Below are 20,566 nucleotides of genomic sequence, written 5' to 3' on the forward strand. Positions count from 1 at the left end.
TGCCTGCCCAGGGATGCTCTGTCACAGACAGGACACATCAAAATGGCTCTTGTGCCTCGTCTCGGAGCTTTGACATCAGATTCATCTGAGAAATTCATCAAGAGTGGGGGATATGCTGAGTTTTCCTAATCCAAAGAGCTGGAGAAGGAAAAATCCTATTGTGGTCAGTGCTATATTAGGAAAAAAGGGACTTATGACATTTTTACATGAGAAGGATTTTATTGGTAGTATTTTTGTGAATATGAACCTCCCAAAACTCACCAATAGAATATTTTTCCATTTGAAAGTATCTTTCACCAGAAGCCTATGAAGTACATTAACTTTTAATAAATAAATTTTTAAAAACCCACTAGGAGGGGAGGACGGGCAAATCCTATTTTTCCCATGTCAAAATTACCTGTCTCAAAATTTTCTGAGCTGATTTTTTTTTTAAACTTTGGTATCAAAAATGTGTTTTTAACAAGCTAGAGACGGACTTGCCATTGGTGCTGACAGCTGTTGGGGGGAGGTCTCAGATGGAGAACTGTTGTTGAGACTGTGAAGCCATTGGCTTGGTGGACATCAAAGCCTGGCTCTGGTGTGCGGGTTACATCTGTGAGAAGAGTGTAAGGAAATCTCCAGCAGGAATTCTGCTGCTGGCTGGCTGGAATGAGGTCTCATTCAGCTTCTGCACAAGGTTTGAGTCCTTGGAGAGCCCCAAGGCAAAGCTCGAAGCTCAGGAGCAGCTGCCAGCCCCGAGCTCCTCGCCGGGTTCCGCACAGGAACGCGCAGGATCCACAAGTTTTGTTGCTGGAGGGAGATCGTGGCACTGAGTGTTTTGTAAATAAAACATGACACTAAGAAAACTCCTGCCTGTGCGTCAGCAGCTCCCTTTGGAGCAGGACACAGGCCCTTCCATCTCCAGATCAGCCTCGCAGCTTGTTCCAGCTGCCTCTCTTTTGTCTGACAAATCAGCGCCACCCACCCCCAAAACCCTGCTGAAATTTGGGGGTTAGCAAAATATTCTAGGCGTGAAAAGCAAGAGGTGAGCATGAGGCTTTATCTCAATTGTAACACCAGGCAAGCTGGGTGCAAACAGTAGGAGTTATGAAAACATTGGAATCCTGGCTGTGGAGCGAGTTAGGAAAAATAACACCTGACCCACAAGTCACCCATTCTTGTTTTGGCAGTGTTTGAAGAGCCCGTGGAGATCTTTGTTTGAAATGTACACAAACACATTGAATTTCATGGGCTTAGCAAATATGTAATCTAAAAAGTGTGGGTGCCTCACATTTCTCAGGATCTGCCTACAAACAGGGATAAATCAGGGAATATTTAATTATTTTTTGCACATTTATACACACATGTTTGTGTACGTGGTGTAAATACGGATTATATTGTACTCACAGTATTTTCATGTGTATGCATATATATTTTTATATATGTACAGAACAATACTGAAATCTTATTTTTCTTCTATATGTAGGTGAGTATTATATGTATAATTGATATATTCTTAAACTTAACCAGATTATGAGCAAGAATACAATAATGAAGCAACATTTGCAAGGGAGAGTGAGGACAAATCAGTGGGGAAATATGTTTTACACAGAGGCTTCCAAGGAATGAGACCAAAGTGGTGATTTGTGGAATTTCAAGGGGGGAAAGGAGGGAAAGACCCAGAGATCTCAAAGCTGTGAGCTGTGAGTAATTTGTGCTGAACAAATAGTTCATCACCAGGTATTTAGCTAGTAGGAAAGTAGGAAAAGAATTGTAGATAAATTGAAAGAAGGGGTGCAGTTTTTGGTATATGAAGTGTGAGCTTCAAAATTATGGAATGTTTCAAGCTCGTGTGCAGAATTTAAGGACAAAGGGATTTCCCTGACTGTTCCCTCTCTGGAAATAAATCTGTTCCTCCTCTAGAAATAAATTTGTTGTGAGCAACACCGGAGAACAAAACAGCTTCGTGATATTTATAATGCCTTGGTTGGGTCCCTCCTCTAATCAGGGTGTGGGGCGAGGCTGGTTATTTCCTGCAGAGAAAAGCTACCTTATTAAAAAGATCATTTTGTGGTGGCTTTTTAATATAAGTGTGGCTCTCCATGGAGTTTACTGATAAGGAAGGGTTCTTTTCTTTAAATGAGAATGAGAAAGACCCTGTGCAAAAATCCAGCCCCTCTGAACAGGACACCAAGAGTTGGCAGCTGCTGTTGAGATTTGGAGCTGGAACAAGGAGAGTTGGTTATAAAGGTGATGACGTGGCCTTTACAGATTCACCTTTATCTGTCATTTCTCTTCTTTCCTCCCAGCTACACCTCTTTTTACAAGAATTATCAGTGCTCTGGACCTTGCCTGATATGGTTCAGCAAGTGAGACGGATTCCTTGCCCTCGCCTTGTTTTGAAGGGGTGGTTCTGTCCTTTCAGACGTGCAGAGTTTCCAGGTGAATTCCCAAGTACATCTCCTGGGTTGCTAAGCTCTTCCCCTCCATCCCATTTCCCAGAGAGTTAACAGGAGGGAAAAGGACTCAATACCCACTAAAGGTGCTCAGATCCCCAAAGGACTTGTCCCTGGAGGGGAAATAACCGCTGAAGGGTGAGATGAGATGAAGATATTTCCAGAAATGAAAACAAGGCCAGGAAGGTTCCTCTGGAAACACAGGACCAATTTTCCTTGTTAAATAATTCAGCTAAGTCCAAGAGAACAATTCGCCCTGCAGAATTAGGAAGGATTTGAAAGAGAAAGAAAGCATTCGGTGCAAGAGCCGGAGGGGGCTGTTCCCCGAGAAGGTGCAGCACAAAAATAGATGTAAATCTGCAAAGGCTGTCACGTTGAAGTAAATCTGAAGTAACTCCATTGTTTTCCATGGGGTTACTTTGGGTTTACACCAGCGTGACTAAGATTAGCATATCAGCTCGGGCGTGCTCCGTATGATAAGTGTTCACTCGGGCAAGTGGAGCGTTGAGGCTGCTCTTGCCAGGGGTTGGAACCTGTTTCAGGTAGACTCTGCATCCTCTTATCTCCTTCCTCAGACCTGAGGTGTGCTGAGCCTGCAAGTCCTTTGCTTTATCACCCGCACGAATCCGAACTCTGCTCCGGCCCCGGCGCGGCAATGAGCTGCAATGAATATTGTATAACTGCTGCCAGGAGGAATCCGACAGGATAGTGGGAGCAATCCAGCCAGGGAAGGGAAGGGAGGGGAGGAGGAAAGAGCTCCACACAGCCAGCCCTGCAAATTAAAGTAGGAGTAAATAAAGCAATTAAATTATATGCAACTCGAGGTACAGACTGAGCGGTGGGAAAGGCTCGCACAGCCTGGACAAACACCATCCAGTTTATGAGCACAACCTCATTTAAGTGCTTGTAGCCAAGCTGTAGCTACATATAGAATAAAATAATAGAAGTGTGAAATAAACAGCGAGATGCTTTTGGACAATGAGGTTAATTCCTTCATCTGCAAGGACTTGAAAGTGCTGTATGTTTGTTTCTTGAAGGATTTGCAGGTGCAGAGCCACGTGTCTGAAAGCGCTCTGGAGCTGAGGAGATGCTCAGGACACTTTGCCTCAGCCCGTGAGGCAGAGATGGCTCAGTGTGAGGTGAAGGACATGAGGGCTGCGGTTCTCCAGCCCTGAAGTGTCCCCAAAATCCCACCTGAAGCCACCATCTCCCTCACACGTGGGCCATGGCCAAAGTGGGGGGACAGCCTGAGGGACATGGTGGTCCCCTCCTTCTCCCTGCAGACCTCACTGTGCAGGAACCCTACAAGGCACAGACCTTTTCCCACAGAAAGGGTGATCAGACATTGGAACGGGCTGCACAGGGACATGCTGGAGTCCCTGTCCCTCAAGCAACAACAGAATGTGGCACTCGGTGCCATGCTCTAGGTGATATAGTGGTGTTCGATTATAGGCTGGGCGATCTCGGAGGTCTTTTCCAACCTAATAGATGCTGGGATTCTGTGACCGCCACCACTGGTTCCGCCGCTCTGCGACTGTCGCGACAGCGGGAGGTGGCACCGCCGCACTACTTCCCGTCCCGGGAGCGGTAGGATCCCGCAAGCGGAGCCGCATCACCCCTCCCGCTCTTCCCGCCCGGCCTATAAAGGGGTTTCCGATGGGCCGCCTCGCGCTCGTAGTATCCGTGCGCCAGGCGAGCCCGCTGAGGGGACGGCGGCCATTTTGTTCAGTGCTGGCTCTGTGCTGAGGGGGCGGGGGGGGCAGAGAGAGCGAGGGAAGGCGCCGAGCAGGAAAGGGCAAAAACGAGACAGAACGAGGAGCGGAGTCGGGCCGGCCAAGCCGCGAGCGGAGCGGCGGGGAGGGCTCCGCCCGGCCGCTGAGAGGCGATGGCGGATATAGACAAGCTCAACATCGACAGCATCATCCAACGGCTGCTGGAGGGTGAGGGTCGGGGACGGCGCGGTTGGGGGGAGGGCGGCGGGGCCGATACGCCGCGTCCCGCCCGCCCGGCGGGGGCTGAGGGGGCACTAAAATGGAAGGGCGAGAGGCGCTTTGTCTGCCTGGGGTCGCCGCCTGGCTCGGCCCCGCAGCCCCAACTTTCCCCTCAGCTCGTGTGGGTTTCCGAGGCGTTGCTGCCTTTTGATCCCCCGGTGCCATGCTGGGGGCAGCCGGCTGCCCCTTTCTCCTCCCCTGCACTTCTGAGGGGATGCTTAATCTAGTCCTGTGTTCGAACGAGAGGATGCTTAATTTAGTAGTATTTTGTAGGAAGGGCTTTTAAAAAGCCTGGGCTGTTCTCTTTGCCTTTCAAGCATACACCTGGGATCAGTGCATGGCTGGGTAGTCGCGGGGCTCTGGAAATAAGATTCAGCGTGTTTAAAGAGTGTTGAGGCAGCTTTTCAGCAAGTCCGGAGGAGACTGCCGTGGGTTTCAGTGTATGCTGGCTTTAGCTTTGATTAGCTGCTTGCATTAAAGCTGCCACAGGATTTTGGCTCTTAATTCGTAACATATGGTGGGTTTTTAGGTGTGAATAGAGGGTTGGGGTTTGGTGTTTCAGACAGTCTGAAAAAGGGCTTATTGTCTGCTATTGTTGGTGCTTTGGGATGCAAAGAGTTGCCTGGGACTTTGTAAATCAAAGGAAAACCTGGAAGTTGCAGGGGGTGTCTCCAGCATCATCCCTTGGCTTGCAGGGATCAGCACTGGACTGGGATCGACTGATTTTAGGGCAAAAGACTGAGAAGTTGCCAGTGACAAATTCTCTTCCAGACATCAAGGAAAAGCATAATTGTGCAGAGAAGGAAGCTATCCTGATCCAGCCTCACTTCACATGTGTCAGGGCAGGCATCTCATCTGGACTTACTCTTGAAAAGCGTGGTCAGGGATTTAACTTTTTTCCATTTGGCACAAAGTCAGTTGAGATGTTGCCGAGAAAAATGATGAAGAAATGTCTTTTCTTACACGCTTTCCTTCTTACAGGATTTTGCTTGTGTAATGCTTGGATAGCGAAAGGTCAGGCAGAGGAACAGAAATTCTGCTCTAGAAAATTGGAGTTAAAAAATCCTGTAGATGAATTATGGGATTATTGAATAAGTAAAAGTAAATGGGGTTTTTCCTCTGATCCGGTTTGGGTTTTGCCTGTTACCAATTTAAACCGCCCTGGTTTCAATTATTTAAAGACTTCTCTTCATGAAGTTAGACCAGGATTTTCCTGAAAATCCAGTAATACGACTTGTAAATGTCAGGTCTCGTATGTCATATGTTTGGTGACATATTAATACATGCTCAGTTGAGTTGCACTCATTCGTTACAGTTCTTACTGATTTCCCTTAGTGTAACTAACACAATATTTTCAGAGAGTAAAGTTTAATTTTTAAAAGCACGGATTAGACCTTTCCTAGGAAGAAATGCAAGTGATTTCTCTGCTTAAAGTTTCAAAAAGTAGTAAGATGTACTGTGTCAATGTGTTCTGCTCTTGCTCAGTTTATATCAGCATTAGATGGTTGGAGCAGATAAGAGTTCATAAATCAGGCTTCAGAAGATTTACTGACATCTTTTAAGAGGTGCTTCGTGCAATTACAGATGTTACCTGAGGTTGCATCAGCTGCCAGAACTGAAATTAATTTTTTTTCCTTTATTAATACTGCAGCTGGGATTTTGGATTCCTTGAGGCAATGATTGTCTTTCAATATTTAAAACAATTACTGGTGTTAGTAACCTATGCTAGTGCTTTATTTGTTGATTATTAAATGTCTGTTCTAAATGTCTTTGCCAGACAGAGAGTAATGACTGACCTTTGTGAGAGTCATTTCTATGCTTTTTTTTTTCCTAAAACATTGCTGCATTTCAGCACACACTGCATTTTAGATTTAGACCAAACAAATTATTGTTTTTCAGTGCAGTTCTGGTAGAACAAGTGCATAATGTTAGTTACACCAAGTGTGGGGTGCCCTGTGTCAATAACCCTTCAGACAAGGCTGCACACAGATTAAAATCATACTCAGGCATGAAAACACTGCAAAATCTGCTTTAATAATCAGCTCACAAACTGAATTGCCCAAATCCTTGTGCAAGCTGTAATTTTAGAGCAATTTGGTATTTCATTATAGCTCTCTTTAAACTTTAAATACTTACACATTTTTATAGCAGTTAACTTTAGGTGATTTTGCTACTAAAATTTAAAGAGTATGAGCAGGAGGCTTAGCCCTTTCTAAAGGTAGCAAAGGAGATTCTTGATGAAATGCTGGAAATCAGTGAGCAGGTACAGTCAGGTATTTGTTTTATCATGCATTGCCCTGTTGGAAGAAGCAGTGAATTGAGTCTAATGGTTGAGATAAAGTGAAGGGTGAATAATAAATTATTCTTGCTTTTGTCCTTAATACAGGGTATTAATAATGTATTTGTGAGGGATTTTAGTTGCTTTCTATCCTGACTCCTCTGCTCAACTGACATTATTCCTACTTTTCCCCAAATAGTGATGTTCTCCCACCCACATTAGGCTATTTAGGTGAAATTATTAGCTTGTTCTTTCAAAGGCCTGGAAATACATACTTCAGCTTCTCATTCTAAGGTAAATATTTGAAGACTCTTCCTTGCTCCAATTGTTTATAGTACAGAACCATTTGGCATTGAAATGTCACAAAAAACCATTTTGCAGTAGCATTGTTCTCAACCTTGGAAAGCCATTCAGGGAAAACATTGAAAATACTGACTTTTTTTGCTGTAATTGAATTTGTATTTTCTCCCTTTTTTACTGATGGGCGTTGTGTCTTGCTAGGAGCAATTTCCTGAGTACAGCTTGTCTGACTTTGTGACTTTCGGTAACTGTAATATCCACGAGAATGAGACTTGCAAAGTGTAGTAAGTAACAGTATCCTGCACTGAGTACTGAAATGTTTTTAAGTATCCTTGATATTGGATAAAGGCTCAAACATTGATGGAAATAATTCACCTTCCTGAGGAATAAAAAGGGTCAAACATGAGAGCAAATTTTGCCCCTTCTTGCAGGGGGTACTGAAGGCAGCAACTGTGGCTGTGTGTGCTAAGTCAAAAATGCCAGCAGACAAGAAGGTGCTAAAAAACTCCTTGTAAGATAAAAAAATCAGTGGCACCTGTATGGTCTGGGAAAGGGCTCCAGGAAATGGCAGAATTCCTGCTTGCCTCAGTAAAGAATGAGTGACAAATCCTGAGACTCCCTGAGTGTGAGCGTGGCTTCCTTTCTGTGTCATGTCAGATGGGCTTCCTAGAACCTGAGCCCCTTATCCATTTCCTTCATCTCGTGTGCTGGCAGCTTTTGCAGATAAGTAGGGTCTGTTTGGAGCTCACAGTCACCTCGTTAGAAAGCAGGATTGAAGTGCATGAGTCTTACCATGGCAACAATAAATAATGGCTAAAACAACAATTTCAACATACCTAAGTAACCCAAGTGGAAATGTGTTTCTGCAGGTCTCTCCTGTGCTGCATCCTCTGCAGGCACTTTAAGGGAGAATTGAATCATGAATGGAGGCTACTTTGGATGAAGCCACGCGAGGCTACAATGGTGGTAGCCATTCTGAAAACTGAAATCCTGGCTAGTGCACTAAAATCTGCAAAAAGACTCTTGAATCCTTAAACATTTCTGTTTATACACCCACAGATTTCTATTCCCAGTAAAGCCTGTTGTAGAGATGTCAAGGAGATATTCTCTCTTAATTTACTTTAAATGGGGAAAGATTATCATCTACTTATTAAAAATAGTTGAGCTAAAGAGCACAGATAAGATTTTGCTCACCACAGAGAAGATTTTTTCTCACAAATACAGTCCTATATTTTTTTTCACCTTTCTGCTAAGTATAGCATTAATTGGGTCTGCAGGGTTGCTTGACCTTTAGCTTCATATACTGGGGTAAGAGTGATTCTCAGAGATGTTAATCTGAAATGTCATTTACTCATGGATGAGTTGGGATGCTGTGATGAAGTTTCTCATGGACAAGCAACACTTTCTGACCTCAAACAATATCATTTTCCCTAGTTTGTGTAGCTTGATGTTAATTGTTTCCTGCTGTGTGCAGCAGTTTCTAAGAGCAGGAAATAGAAACTCTTCATTCCAAAGACCAGCATTAGATTCTTATCAATGCCATGGATTGAGATAAGTCTGTGAAATTCTGTGCCTGTTGCCCAGTCAGAGAAGTGGAGGAATTTGTCCCCTCTGTTTGTGAGCAGTGTGAGTACCTGTTGCTCCTCACCTGTCTGCACTGTGGAAATACATTACAAGATGAAAAACTTGTAGTCACGCAGAAACTTCATTTGATAACACTGCTGTGAACTTCTGGCATACTAGAAAGCAGATGAGAACTTTTCAGAGCCTTGTGCACCGAGGAGATGCTTTTCCATTTCAGTTTTGAATTTGAAGAGATCTGATCAAAGCTGGTAGTGCCTGCAGTGAAGTAAAACCTTTTTTACATCAACCACTTTCAAGTTATTTATTCCCTTTGTGCCTGTGGTGCAAACCTGACTGTGAAACTGTCATTGGGAACTGCTAAAAACTAGATTAAAACCAACCTGCAGTATTTTTGGAAATGTCACTATGATTGCAGACATCTTAACGTAAAATATGGTGAAACTGAGAGACTTGTTTAATAAGGCAGAAAAATGAACTGACCTGTAGATAGACTATTTTTCTTAAAACATTTTCTGTAGGAGAACTTGATTCTCACACTTCAGTTGACAGTATCTCAGCTGCTTCTTGTAATGTAATACTGAATGGAAATGAGATGTTTGGATCACTGCAATTTCTGGCATTTTTGAACTTCCTGCTATTTTTGACTACTTCTCTAAGTATCTGTCCCTTTCATATTAACCTTGACTGACGTAAAGGACTGTGTGGCACCAAAGCAAGGATTGGAAAATGCTTGGGGTGGGTTGGGATGTGGGAGTCTGTTGTACTCTGCATGCATATGGTCTCAGACTGTTGTACATTCTGGAACCCCCAGCTCCTGACCCATTTATCCCTCCCAGGGAAATGTGGAATAAATTCTCAATGTCAGGCAGTGTTCTGACTCCTGGCAGCTGCAGCTACACTTTGTGCTTGCTGTTTGCCTGCTCCAGAATGACTGAGTGCCTCAAGTTCTTGCTTTTCTTCCTATTCCTTCCTTTCCCCCTCTGCTGGGCACCTGTCATACTGCTCTGTTTATAATACACTCATTTTAGAGTTGGTGTCTTCTGGTTTCCATCCGTTTCTCCCTGTCTTGGAAGTCAAGGATGATTCTAATAGTGGACCCTGTGTTCAGAGCAGTCCCTCTGCAAAAATCATCTGGGCTGCAGGGAGGGATTTTCTTCTGTAGTCATTTCCATCTAGTGGAGAGCTTATTTCTTCACAACTTCTCATATTTGTACAGTAAGAAAGATTTGAGCTGTTAGAGGGCTGCCCAGACTGGACGCTGAAATTCAGACTCTAGAGAAATCATTTCTAAGAACAGGAGCATCCCTGCCTAAAGAGGGTGGGAATATTTTGCTGTCTGGAAATGCTGCAGCAGTGTGTTCAGGCACAAATAAAATACCACTTGAAATGGGCTGAATTTTTCCCCCAAATGATTAATCTTTAGCTTGTTCCACTGTCAGTTCCAGGATGTCATTTCTGAGAGGTTATTTTTTATGCATTGAAAGGGCAAATGTGCCTGTACAGTACTATTGAGCTGCTCTTTTGACTTCATGACCAAGCTGTCAATTAGCATTATACTGTCTGATCTCCACAAGCTGCCTTGTTTTGGTCTAAAGCAGAGAAACAAACTGTAAACACAACATATTTTTCATAGTGTTCTATTTTTGTCTTTCTTAGAAGGACTAAGTAACTTGAAGACCCAGAGAAACCTTTTAAAAAGTCATTAAGACTGAATATCCTGCATTTCTGTGCCAGCTCTTTCATTGTGTCTGAGAAAATCCTTGCACTAAAAATACGGATTCTTCAAACCAAGATGCACTTCTGCATTTTTGATTCTCCTGAAGCCAAACCCACTTTTGTTTTCCCAGCTTTTCAGGACATACAGGTTAATGTCATTAAGAAATTTAACACGCTTGTCTCTGTGCAGGTTGGACAAAGCAGTGAAAATGTCGCTGGCAGGCAGAGCTGAACCAAATTTTCTTGTTCTTTCATCCATGGTATCTGACCTGGGGAGTTTGGGAAGTGCAGCAAAGCATCATTTCATTTTGTCCAGGTTTTCTACAGGCAGGTGACTGAAACTGTGTGAGGATGATACCAGTTCAATAAAAATGTATTGGAAAAACCTAGAAAACCTGTGTCTGAAACAGTGTTCAGATCTTCATTTAATCTTGAGCAAAAATGAGTGCACATGCTTTATTCATGAGCTTTAATGACTCAGTGCATTGCATAGTCTTTATAATATTTTGTACTTTTTAATTTATGGATGTGAAGTACAGGGTTTGATTTTAGCAATTTCTAGGAAGACCAAATCATGGCAAATAAAATTTTTGGCTTCACAGAAAACTACATGCAAATATTTTGTATTATCTCAAAAATAAAGGGGGGGGGGAATTGTAAAATCTGTGATTAAGTGACCATCAGTTTTATATTTACAATTCAGCCAGTTTATCACGTAATTCTAAAAATTTCTGTTGTTTATTGCTTCTGGATATTTGGCATTTTGAGTGACTTGCTTGTTGCTCAGGAGTCTTAGGAAAATTACTGTATGGATGAAAAAAATTACTGCATGGATGAAAAGCCTCATTCGTGATAAACTGCTGTGACAAAGATTTAACTTCCATTTACATGCTTCATTACTTCTGAGATTTTAATGAAAGCCATGAAGTGCAGTGGTAATTCCAGTGTTGGCATGTAATGTCAGTGGTGAGTGATAGCACGTGGGCAGTGAGGATCAGAGGAGCAGGTACTGCCTCAAAGAGAGCACTGGTAAAGGCCTGACTTTGGACCTGCAGTAATGTCACTGTGAGCACACGTGGTAATCTGAGCTGGAGTTTCATTTTGGAGGTTGTTTAAGGAAAGGTGCTGGGGTTTAGGGCACTGCCAGTGGTTCTGCAGTGCCACCCTGGCAGGGCCTGGCACTCAGGGAAGGATTGCAGTAGCAGCAGCACCGCGAGTGCTGGCAGAGCTCACATCCAATGTCACGGATTTCATGGCTGTTACACAGCCAGTATTTTATTCATGGTTAGATAAGGTGCACACTCGCTGAGCAGTGTTTTCTGTGCTTGATCAGAGGCTTGTGGAAAAGTCAGGAGCTTCTGTGCTAGTGAGAAATTGGAACACAACTGTTTTTTGTTCTTGCTGTTCCTAAAAGTTGCCTGGAGCACCCCCAGCCTTTCCCACTGCAGTTCTCACTTGGCTCCATGCAGCGCAGCGATGGCAGAGATTTGAGTCATCCGGAGCTTTCGGATTTCACACTCGGAGGTGAAACAGTAGCAAAGGAATTAAACTGAAGTGGTAGCTAGCTACTAAGTTATTCAGTGCTTCAGGAAGATAGTACTGCATAGATTCTTGTGCTTGAAAGGATTCAGGCTCGTTGTTTACTTTTTTTGCAGTTAAAGACCAAACCTTTTTGGATAAGGGCATAGATTCTTCAGTCTCAGTGCTGTAGAGTTGCTCACAGTAATCACCTAACCTGGTAGCCTTAGCAGTGGGGGGATTTTGTTTCTGGAGGTGTTGGCAGAGCGTTTCCAGCTGTCCGAGACTCTGGTCTGGCTTTGCTGTGGCTGAACCAATGGGTTACATTGTAGATGACTGCTTCTCTTACTCCTTTTTTTTTCTTCAGCCTTATCACTATTATATGTTGTCACTGGTTTTTGACAACAAATAAAAATAGAGGCTTCACCAGTAATGGCATACTCATAATTTTTTAAAATCCAATCTTAACCCTGATAAATGCTGTTTTGTGCAATTTGGGCTGTAGTTACAGTGCTGCTGCTGTAGAAATGTCCTTTGTATTTCTGGGCAACAGAAGCAGGAGTGTGGAACTTGTTCAGGTCAGGCTGACGTCCTTGTCCAGAGCAGGAAGGAAAGCTTTAATGCATGTTAAAGGAACAAACTGTCATGAATTGTTGCAGTGGGGGAGATTGAAGCAGTGATGGAAGGGTGGGAGTTGGGAGGGGGAAAGGCTTTGGGGCTGGGAGATTGGTCTCCTACTGGCTTGTCTTCTACCCTGCTCAAAAGCAGTGATGATGGTAGCTGCTTTGTCATCATCATCCAAAACTATTTCCTTACTGATACTCCTTACCTTCCAGTCATGTGTGCATTTTTCTTCCTTGTTTTCCAGCTGCAGTGTAGAACGGGGCAGTGCAAGATTTACTGGTGCTGTGGTCTTGTTTAGGTTGGCTGAGGTGATTTGCTGATTTAGGGGAACTTGCACATTTGTTGGTGACTGAGTGGCAGACACCCTTTGCTCAAGATCAGACAGCTTCCAGAGAACAAGCACATAACTGCTTCATTAAAAAATAACATGGAAATAGTCACATTGTCCAAGATGGGGTTTATAACTAAATGGAACTAAACTGATGCTATTTAAAATGTGACATTTTTAACGGGGGAAGTGTTGAGCCATGAATTCTGTTAAATGAAAGTAACATACGACTGGAACAGAACACACTCCCCTTTCCCTGGCACTGCCATTTCACCCCAGCACACCAATCCTACCCTGGTACCTTCTCATTCAGTGCTGCTCTGGCGTTTAGTCAGGCTCTTAAAATAACACCAGGGATGTTGCTGGTTTTGATAACTGACTTCTGACTCTTCCTGACAGTGCGAGGATCAAAACCAGGCAAAAACGTCCAACTTCAAGAGAATGAAATTAGAGGATTGTGCTTGAAATCCAGAGAAATCTTCCTGAGTCAGCCTATTCTACTAGAACTTGAAGCTCCACTGAAAATCTGTGGTGAGTACTGTGAGTTTTGGTTTTATCTTGGGGGAGGTGTCAGGTAAATGCAGACCGTAAGCAGAGAACAAGTGCCAGATGCTACTTTCACTTACTAACAGTGAAACTAATAACTAATTGTAGCAAAAGGCAAAATAAAACCCAGCTGGATAGGTAGGGCAGAGGAGTAGAGAGGGGGTAACATGTGGGGATTGTATTTGGGACCAAAATAATCCAAACCCAAAAAGCAACTGGTCCAGTTTCACCAGGCTGGGGGGGACATTCACATGAAATTATTGAAAAAAGTTATCAAATAAATGATGTTGGGCCCAGTTGTGACTGAACAAGGGGAAACAATGAGGAGCCCCAGTATTTAATGTGCTGCCATGCAAAGCTGAGCAGTGCTTTGACAGGATTTTAAAATCCTGCTGGAAACTTAGATTTTTGTACTGTTTCTTGGAATTACTCTCTAGTTTGGCCTCACCGTATTGCACACAGCAGTGCTCATTGCACACGTGTACATGTCTGCTTATGGTAAACAAATGAAGAATGGCAACATAAAAGCCTCAATAAATGCAATTTTGAAAGCTTCTAGCAAATAGTTTTTTATCTAACTCTAAAACAGAGGACTTCTATTTGAAGCATCTCATTCCATATTTATAATATTGGTAGTCTAAAATCATGATTTAGTGTTCTGCTTGTCAGAAACAAGCCCATGATTTAAAGCAAAGACAGAAATACCAATTTCATTTTTGATGCAGTTTCCCTGCTAGAATTTGAATTACTGGGTGTTTCCAGAAAACACAGTTGGTTTCTTGGAGTCTTGATTTTGTTTTATACACACAAATATTTTTGTGTAGCTACCATTGCATAGATGTCAAAATGTGATAATTTTATCTACGTTAGCTGCCATTTTAAGTATGTTATGGGTGGTATTTAACTGCAAGCTTTTTTCTTTCTGAAGTGTCTTTGATTTGCTCTTTCTCTCAATCAAAGAATGTAGTGAAGGGTCACTTAAGTGTCATGTGTGAATCTCCTTGCAGGTGACATCCATGGACAATACTACGACTTGCTCCGACTCTTTGAATATGGGGGTTTTCCACCAGAGAGCAACTACCTGTTCCTTGGTGATTATGTTGACAGAGGAAAGCAATCTTTAGAAACAATTTGTCTTCTATTGGCCTACAAAATTAAATACCCAGAGAATTTTTTCCTTCTCCGAGGGAACCACGAATGTGCCAGCATCAATAGAATTTATGGGTTTTATGATGAATGTAAGTACCAGGCATGTGTGCCTCCACTGGGGACAGCAGGGTGGCAGTGTCAGATGGCTCCTTCCTAACTTGAAATGCCCTCTGTGCTCTTCAGAGGGGTCCTGGGCCTGTTTTAGAGGGGGGAGTCTGTCCTTCCCCTGGCCGTCTTGGAGTCTGAGCCTCACGCTACAAAGCAGCAACCAAGCGGGTAATTTTATTTGTTGGCTGCTGTGTTAACAGACAATTCTCGCTGGTAAAACTCATAGGGACATCTAATGAGTGATGAGAGAATTTCATTTGATGTGCATTACAGAAGTTCACCTCTGTTTCATTCATCTGATGATGATATGTACAGATTGTGTGATGTATGTAGACCTTACCCAAACACAACAAGTAATTTTCTGTGAAGTAGGAGCCAATGTTCCTGTTTCAAAGGATGTGATTTAATCCAGATAATGTAGAGCTGATATTAAATTAATTGTGCACTGAAGCATGCTGGAACTTGTGTGGTGGGACACACTTGGCTTGCAGATGATGACAAGATGTGCGCTCCATGTCTTGTTCTCCTCCTGTGAGGAAACAAAGATGTGTGGTATTTCAGAGTTGTCTCCTCAGAGATTAATCACAGGCTTAGTCATATATCACAAATATGTTCAGGGTTCATATCTAGGAGAGTCCCTTTGAAATTCATAAAACTGTGGCAGTTTTGTTTTTCAGTCCTGTTTCATTTTTCAGTCCTGTTTATTTGCCGAAAGTGAATTTATGTGGTAAAGCAGAATTTTTTAAAAAAATCTGCTTTTCAAGAATTGCTGTCTTCGCCTGAAAGAAACGGCAAGTGGCAAAATTTTCTGCAATAGATCAAATTCTCCAAGGGATAATTTGCCAAAACAGAGTTGGGACTGGAGAGCCTGATTGCCAACTGTTGAACAGGCTTATGGTGCACTTGAAGCTGTGCCACACTGAGAGGCCTTGCCATTTAAACAATTAAATAAGTCAGAAAATATCAATTATGTATAGACTCTAATGCTGACTTTTTGCAAGTCTCAGTAAAGTTCAGGCATCTAAGTTAGATTGGTTGTGTTTGTATTAGAAAAGCACATTGACTGGGTTTTTCTCCCCAATTTCTTCTAGGTAAGAGAAGATACAATATTAAACTGTGGAAAACCTTCACAGACTGTTTTAACTGTTTACCAATTGCAGCTATTGTGGATGAGAAGATATTCTGCTGTCACGGGGGTGAGTAGCAGTTCCTTAGGTGATGTTTGAGGAACTGGAAAACTCAGTCATGGCAGTTTCGTGTTTACATTGCTGAAGCTTCAAAACTTCAGGATTTTTCTCTGCCTTGGCTCGTGTATGAGGAAGGGTTGGGCTCAGTGAGTGTCAGTTTTGTGAATCATGAAGCCGGTTCAGACACGATCTGCTCTTCCTTTTCCACCAAATGCACCTTTAATAGCCTCTCCTTTGGAGCAGAGAGTCCTTGCAGAGGTTTTTTGGACTTAGATGACCAGCAGTTTGATATCTGTCCCAAAAACATCTGTTTTCACAGAACCAGAGTGGTTTGGGTTGGAAGACACCCTTGGGGATCAGCCAGTAGAATTCCCCCACCATGGGCAGGGACTCCTGTCACTAGGTCTGGTTGCTCCAAGCCCTGTATGGGCTTTAATTTGGGTTTAATTTGTAGAAGTTGATTTATGCCACATGATGCAGCTTTTTCTGGTCATAAAATACAGATTGCACCTTAAATGTTTTATCACTTGCGAGTCATTACAGTTGCCCAGGGACTTACATCAGTGAAAAATGGTATGAGATTGGTTTGATATTTTATTTCATCTCGCTGATCATCACAGTGAGCATTCCCTGTGATTCCTGGTGTTCATGCCTCTTTTATTTAACAGCTCTTCTATCAGACACTTGCAAAATATTCGTGAGATTATTGTAATCCTGTAAAATGTGGAAATGGCCTTGCTTTATCTTAGTTCCAGTAAATCTCCTACAAAGTGACTTCTGTACCAAAATGCTGGATTTAAAAAACGTCAGTGAATGTCGCCACTGAGCTACGTAAAATGGCAGTGGTGAATCACTTTGAATCCAAGTTATTTTTGTCCTGGATGAATGTCAGTGCTGCAGAGCAAAGCTGGACTAAGCTGGGGCCTGCCTGTGTCTTCCTTGTGAACAGGTTTGTCACCAGATCTGCAGTCAATGGAGCAGATCAGACGAATCATGCGCCCCACGGATGTACCGGACCAGGGCCTCCTGTGTGATCTCCTGTGGTCTGACCCTGACAAGGATGTCTTGGGCTGGGGTGAAAATGACAGAGGAGTGTCCTTCACTTTTGGTGCTGAAGTGGTTGCTAAGTTTCTCCATAAACATGATTTGGATCTCATATGTAGAGCTCATCAGGTATTTTCATTTTGTACTTTAAAGCATAGAATAATTTAGGTTTGGGGGATCTGAGGTGGTCACCTGGTCCAGGCCAGGCCTGTGTCAGCCCAAGGTGCTGAGGGTCTTGTCCAGTCAAGTTGTAAATATGTGTGAGGTTCTCTGAATGTGTGCCAGTGTTTAACAGCCCTTATAATTAACATTTTCGTAGAAACTCTGATTTTCTTGAACAAGGGGTTTCTCAATGTTAGTGGACTCTTGTTGCTGAGCTGGTTCTTGCGATGCTCCTGTTTTAATGTAAAACTTTGAAACTCATGCTCATTAAACATAGCCAGGTTTTCACCTGCTGCCTCTGGAAAAGTGGCTTTGCGCCTTGTCAGGAGGAAGCTGCCCAGAGTAACACTTCTGCTTTTGTCTCTAAAGGTGGTTGAAGATGGATATGAGTTTTTTGCAAAAAGACAATTGGTAACTCTGTTTTCTGCCCCAAATTACTGTGGAGAATTTGATAACGCGGGTGCCATGATGAGCGTGGATGAAACACTAATGTGCTCTTTCCAGGTACGGTATCTGAAGATCTTCCCTTCTCTTTAGTGAGGTCACACATAAAATTTGTGCTATTTTGAATCTACATTTTATTGTTAAATAAAAACTTTTTGCTAAATGACCCCTCTGTCTTTTCAGATCTTGAAACCTGCAGAGAAGAAGAAGCCCAATTCCAGCAGACCTGTAACACCTCCCAGGGGTATGATCACAAAACAAGCCAAGAAATAGTCACTTTGGCACTGCCTTGTTGGGACTTGTATCATAGTCTATAACCTCCATTTTTAAACTTATCATGTGTGCTGTTCAGCTTGCTCAAAATAGATAATGTGTTTGTGGTTTTCCTTTCCATTTGATGAATGGCATTTGCTGGTTGTAACAGCGAATGAAAGACTTTGCTCCCTCCCAGGAAAAGAGTTTGAGAGTCCCCCTGTGTCGTTGTTCCAGCTGCACACTCCACAGCATCTCCCCACCAGCCAGGTAACCGCGGGGCTGGCGGGACCCATACCATGAATAGTGTAAATCTTGTTCTTTAGGATCTGAAGAGGGCACTCGTGTGCTGTGAGAGTAGAGATTGTTCCTGTCAGCGATTACATACTGTTTATACAAACCACTGTGAACTGTTTTTTTATGTTCAATTTTGTTTTAAAGGGATTGCTTTTCTTTTAATGTCTTGTCATGTACACGTTAGTTTTATTGCTGTCGACATTAGGAATAACCTTCAACCTTGCCAGCACCACTGGTAGGATGTATATTTAATTCAGACACACGTCCCTCTCTGTACACTTCAAATGACAAAGCCATTATTTTAAGTGTTTGTGTCTCCTTCCTGAAGCCAAAGTTCGCTTAGAAACCCGTTTGTACACAACCCCCCTGCTGAGTTGGCCGGGCTTCCCATCCACGCCTTCCTCTCAGAGAGAAAAGGAAGTGCTGGCTGGAAATAGCAAACAGAAAGGCTTGTCCATGCTCAAAGTGAACACGTTTTTGTACAGTTTCCGTGTGTTCAGTCGAGCAGATCCCAGTGCTGAGACAGCAGTCCCAGGGCAGTGACACAAATGGCTCTGGGAGTGATGGAAATGGCTCTGGATCTGCTGGAAGGGGTTTGTGCATTTCAGCATAAAGACTTTGTTCTACAAAGAAACCTAGAAACTCGCTTGATAAGCCAACCAGAGGTGTTGATCTTGATCACTGGTTTATATAAATCTCTCACAGAATCTTGTTTTTTAAAAACTGTTGATCTTTTTTGAACAGATGACAGTGTACAATATCATGTAGTGAAAATCACTTATTAAATGAAGAAATTGTTAAATCTTCTCAGTGTCAGTTTATCACAACATATACACTACTGCTCTCCAAGGGCCTGACGTAGAGAAATAAATTGTTCTGGAAACCCACGGATTCTTGGTTTGGATTTGTCTGAGCTGCAAAAGGTGATTTTGAACAGCCGTGCTGGGTTTAATTCTGAATCTGGAGCCTCAGGCAGAGGCCCCTCCCAGCTGAGGGTGGGGCCATTGGTCCTGAGCTGGTGTTTGCCGCAGCACAGCCCACGGGCGGGCGTGGGAGGACCAGCTCAGCTTGGCTCCTGTTCATTGTTCTGTGCACTGAGGGCTTGGCCTTGAGTGCAAGTGCTGCTCTGAGAGGGTTGGAGCTGAGACCAGATCCATTTCCTCTGGTGTTTAATTAAAGAACTAAATTTCTGGTGGAATGGGGAGCCTGAGTCCATTTTATCAGTGCTGGCTGTTGGGCAGGAGGCTCTGTGGGGATGGGTGAGGTGTGTGCCAGCTCTTGATCTCCACAGGACCAGCCTGGGCTCCTTCACTGCCATGTGGAAAATGCTGTGGGGGTGTTCAGCTCTCAGAGGAGGCAGCCAGTTCTTACCCTGTCCTTGCACTGGGACAGCAGCAACGCTGCTGCATCTGCTGAGGAACAAGTTTGTCACTGGAATGCCCAGCTCTGTCCTGGTGTCCCACTGAATTCCCCTCCACCTCCGCAGTGAGTGGGACTTGTTTGCCACAAGTGCTTTTTCTGGGCAGTCTGCAGCCACTGACTTAATGTTTTCAATGTAGTTCTCTGAATCAAAGAGCTATTTTCCTACTCTGAAGACATTTTTCCCTTCCCTCTACAGCTGATTAATCAAAAACCTGTAACTACCTGTGCTGAGCTTGCTAGATCAGATGTCACAGATTACCTGGTAAGGCTCTCTCACAAACTTTCACCCTTTGAATCACATTTGTGGTTTCCTTTATAGCTCTATAATTTTTCTCCCTCCTTGTCCAACACCCTGCATATCTGTTATTGCTGTTGTGGGTGACAGCACACGTGGAACCGGTTGGGATGTGCCTGCTCTGGCAGAGACACTGTCACCTCTCCTCACTGGCCCTGCCACACCTTTGTCCTCCATGGCTTGTTTTTTTCTCTCCCCAAACACAGTTTCGGTGACATAGGTGCCTATTCTGGGCTGTGTTCTCTGCCTGGCTGCATTCCCTGAGGTTGGGTCATTCCTCAGGATCCCTGGGGGGTGGAGGGGGGTGGGTCCTGTCCCTGAGAAGGGAAGGGAAGGGGCTGCTCCTGCTGTGAGTTGTAACCAAAAGCTTGGGCATGTTTTTATGTCCATTAGTTGGGGTTGGGTTGTTTTGATCACTGGAGGAAGAGAGAAGGAGTAGATGCTGATTGTGATTTTTTTTTCTCATAGTGATACTTGTAGGAATATCTAGCTGACACAAGGAATGGCCAGAGCAGCTGTGAGCCTCCCAAGGCCTGTGTCCCCACAGCCCAACACCAATTCCTGCTGGCCCAGAGCTCTGTGGATGGTGCAAAGAATGGATTGGGTGGGGAGGGGCACTGGGCTGTGCCAGAGGTCTCCACAACAGGTAGCAGGAAATTGTGGTAAATCCAAATTCTCTTCAATCCCTGTCCTGTGCCCTGGAAAGCATGGTGAGGTCTGGGGTACTCTCATGTTGGGTACCCTCGAGGCACTGGGGTCTTTCTCTGGTTTCTCCAAGGTGAAGTCTGTCCTTGCCACCCAGCTGTGGAAAAGCTGGTTTTCCACAGAGGTCATTTTTGCCTGTTCCTGGTTTGCTTGGGATGTGTCAGGGCTGTTGTTGTGTTCA

General features: G+C 43.6%; 1 protein-coding gene across 1 annotated transcript; it reads left to right on the top strand.

Annotated features, from left to right (window-relative positions):
* The first annotated feature begins 4,118 nt into the window (after positions 1-4,118).
* PPP1CC (protein phosphatase 1 catalytic subunit gamma) lies at positions 4,119-18,851 on the top strand. Its single transcript, XM_030958826.1, has 7 exons — positions 4,119-4,375; positions 13,174-13,305; positions 14,328-14,558; positions 15,669-15,773; positions 16,714-16,937; positions 17,340-17,474; positions 17,598-18,851. The coding sequence occupies exons 1-7, from the start codon at positions 4,321-4,323 to the stop codon at positions 17,685-17,687; spliced, it is 972 nt and encodes a 323-aa protein (XP_030814686.1). The 5' UTR covers positions 4,119-4,320; the 3' UTR covers positions 17,688-18,851.
* The last annotated feature ends 1,715 nt before the right edge of the window (positions 18,852-20,566 follow it).

This window comes from Camarhynchus parvulus, chromosome 15 (assembly GCF_901933205.1).
Source record: "Camarhynchus parvulus chromosome 15, STF_HiC, whole genome shotgun sequence".
NCBI lineage: Eukaryota > Metazoa > Chordata > Aves > Passeriformes > Thraupidae > Camarhynchus > Camarhynchus parvulus.

What these genes read in the sequence shown, in the direction of transcription:
- PPP1CC (XM_030958826.1), top strand. Translation starts at nt 4,321, where the DNA reads ATGGCGGATATAGACAAGCTCAACATCGACAGCATCATCCAACGGCTG. An exon ending in TTATGGGTTTTATGATGAAT is followed by an intron (nt 14,559 to 15,668) that starts GTAAGTACCAGG and finishes AATTTCTTCTAG; the next exon opens with GTAAGAGAAGATACAATATT. An exon ending in GATATTCTGCTGTCACGGGG is followed by an intron (nt 15,774 to 16,713) that starts GTGAGTAGCAGT and finishes CCTTGTGAACAG; the next exon opens with GTTTGTCACCAGATCTGCAG.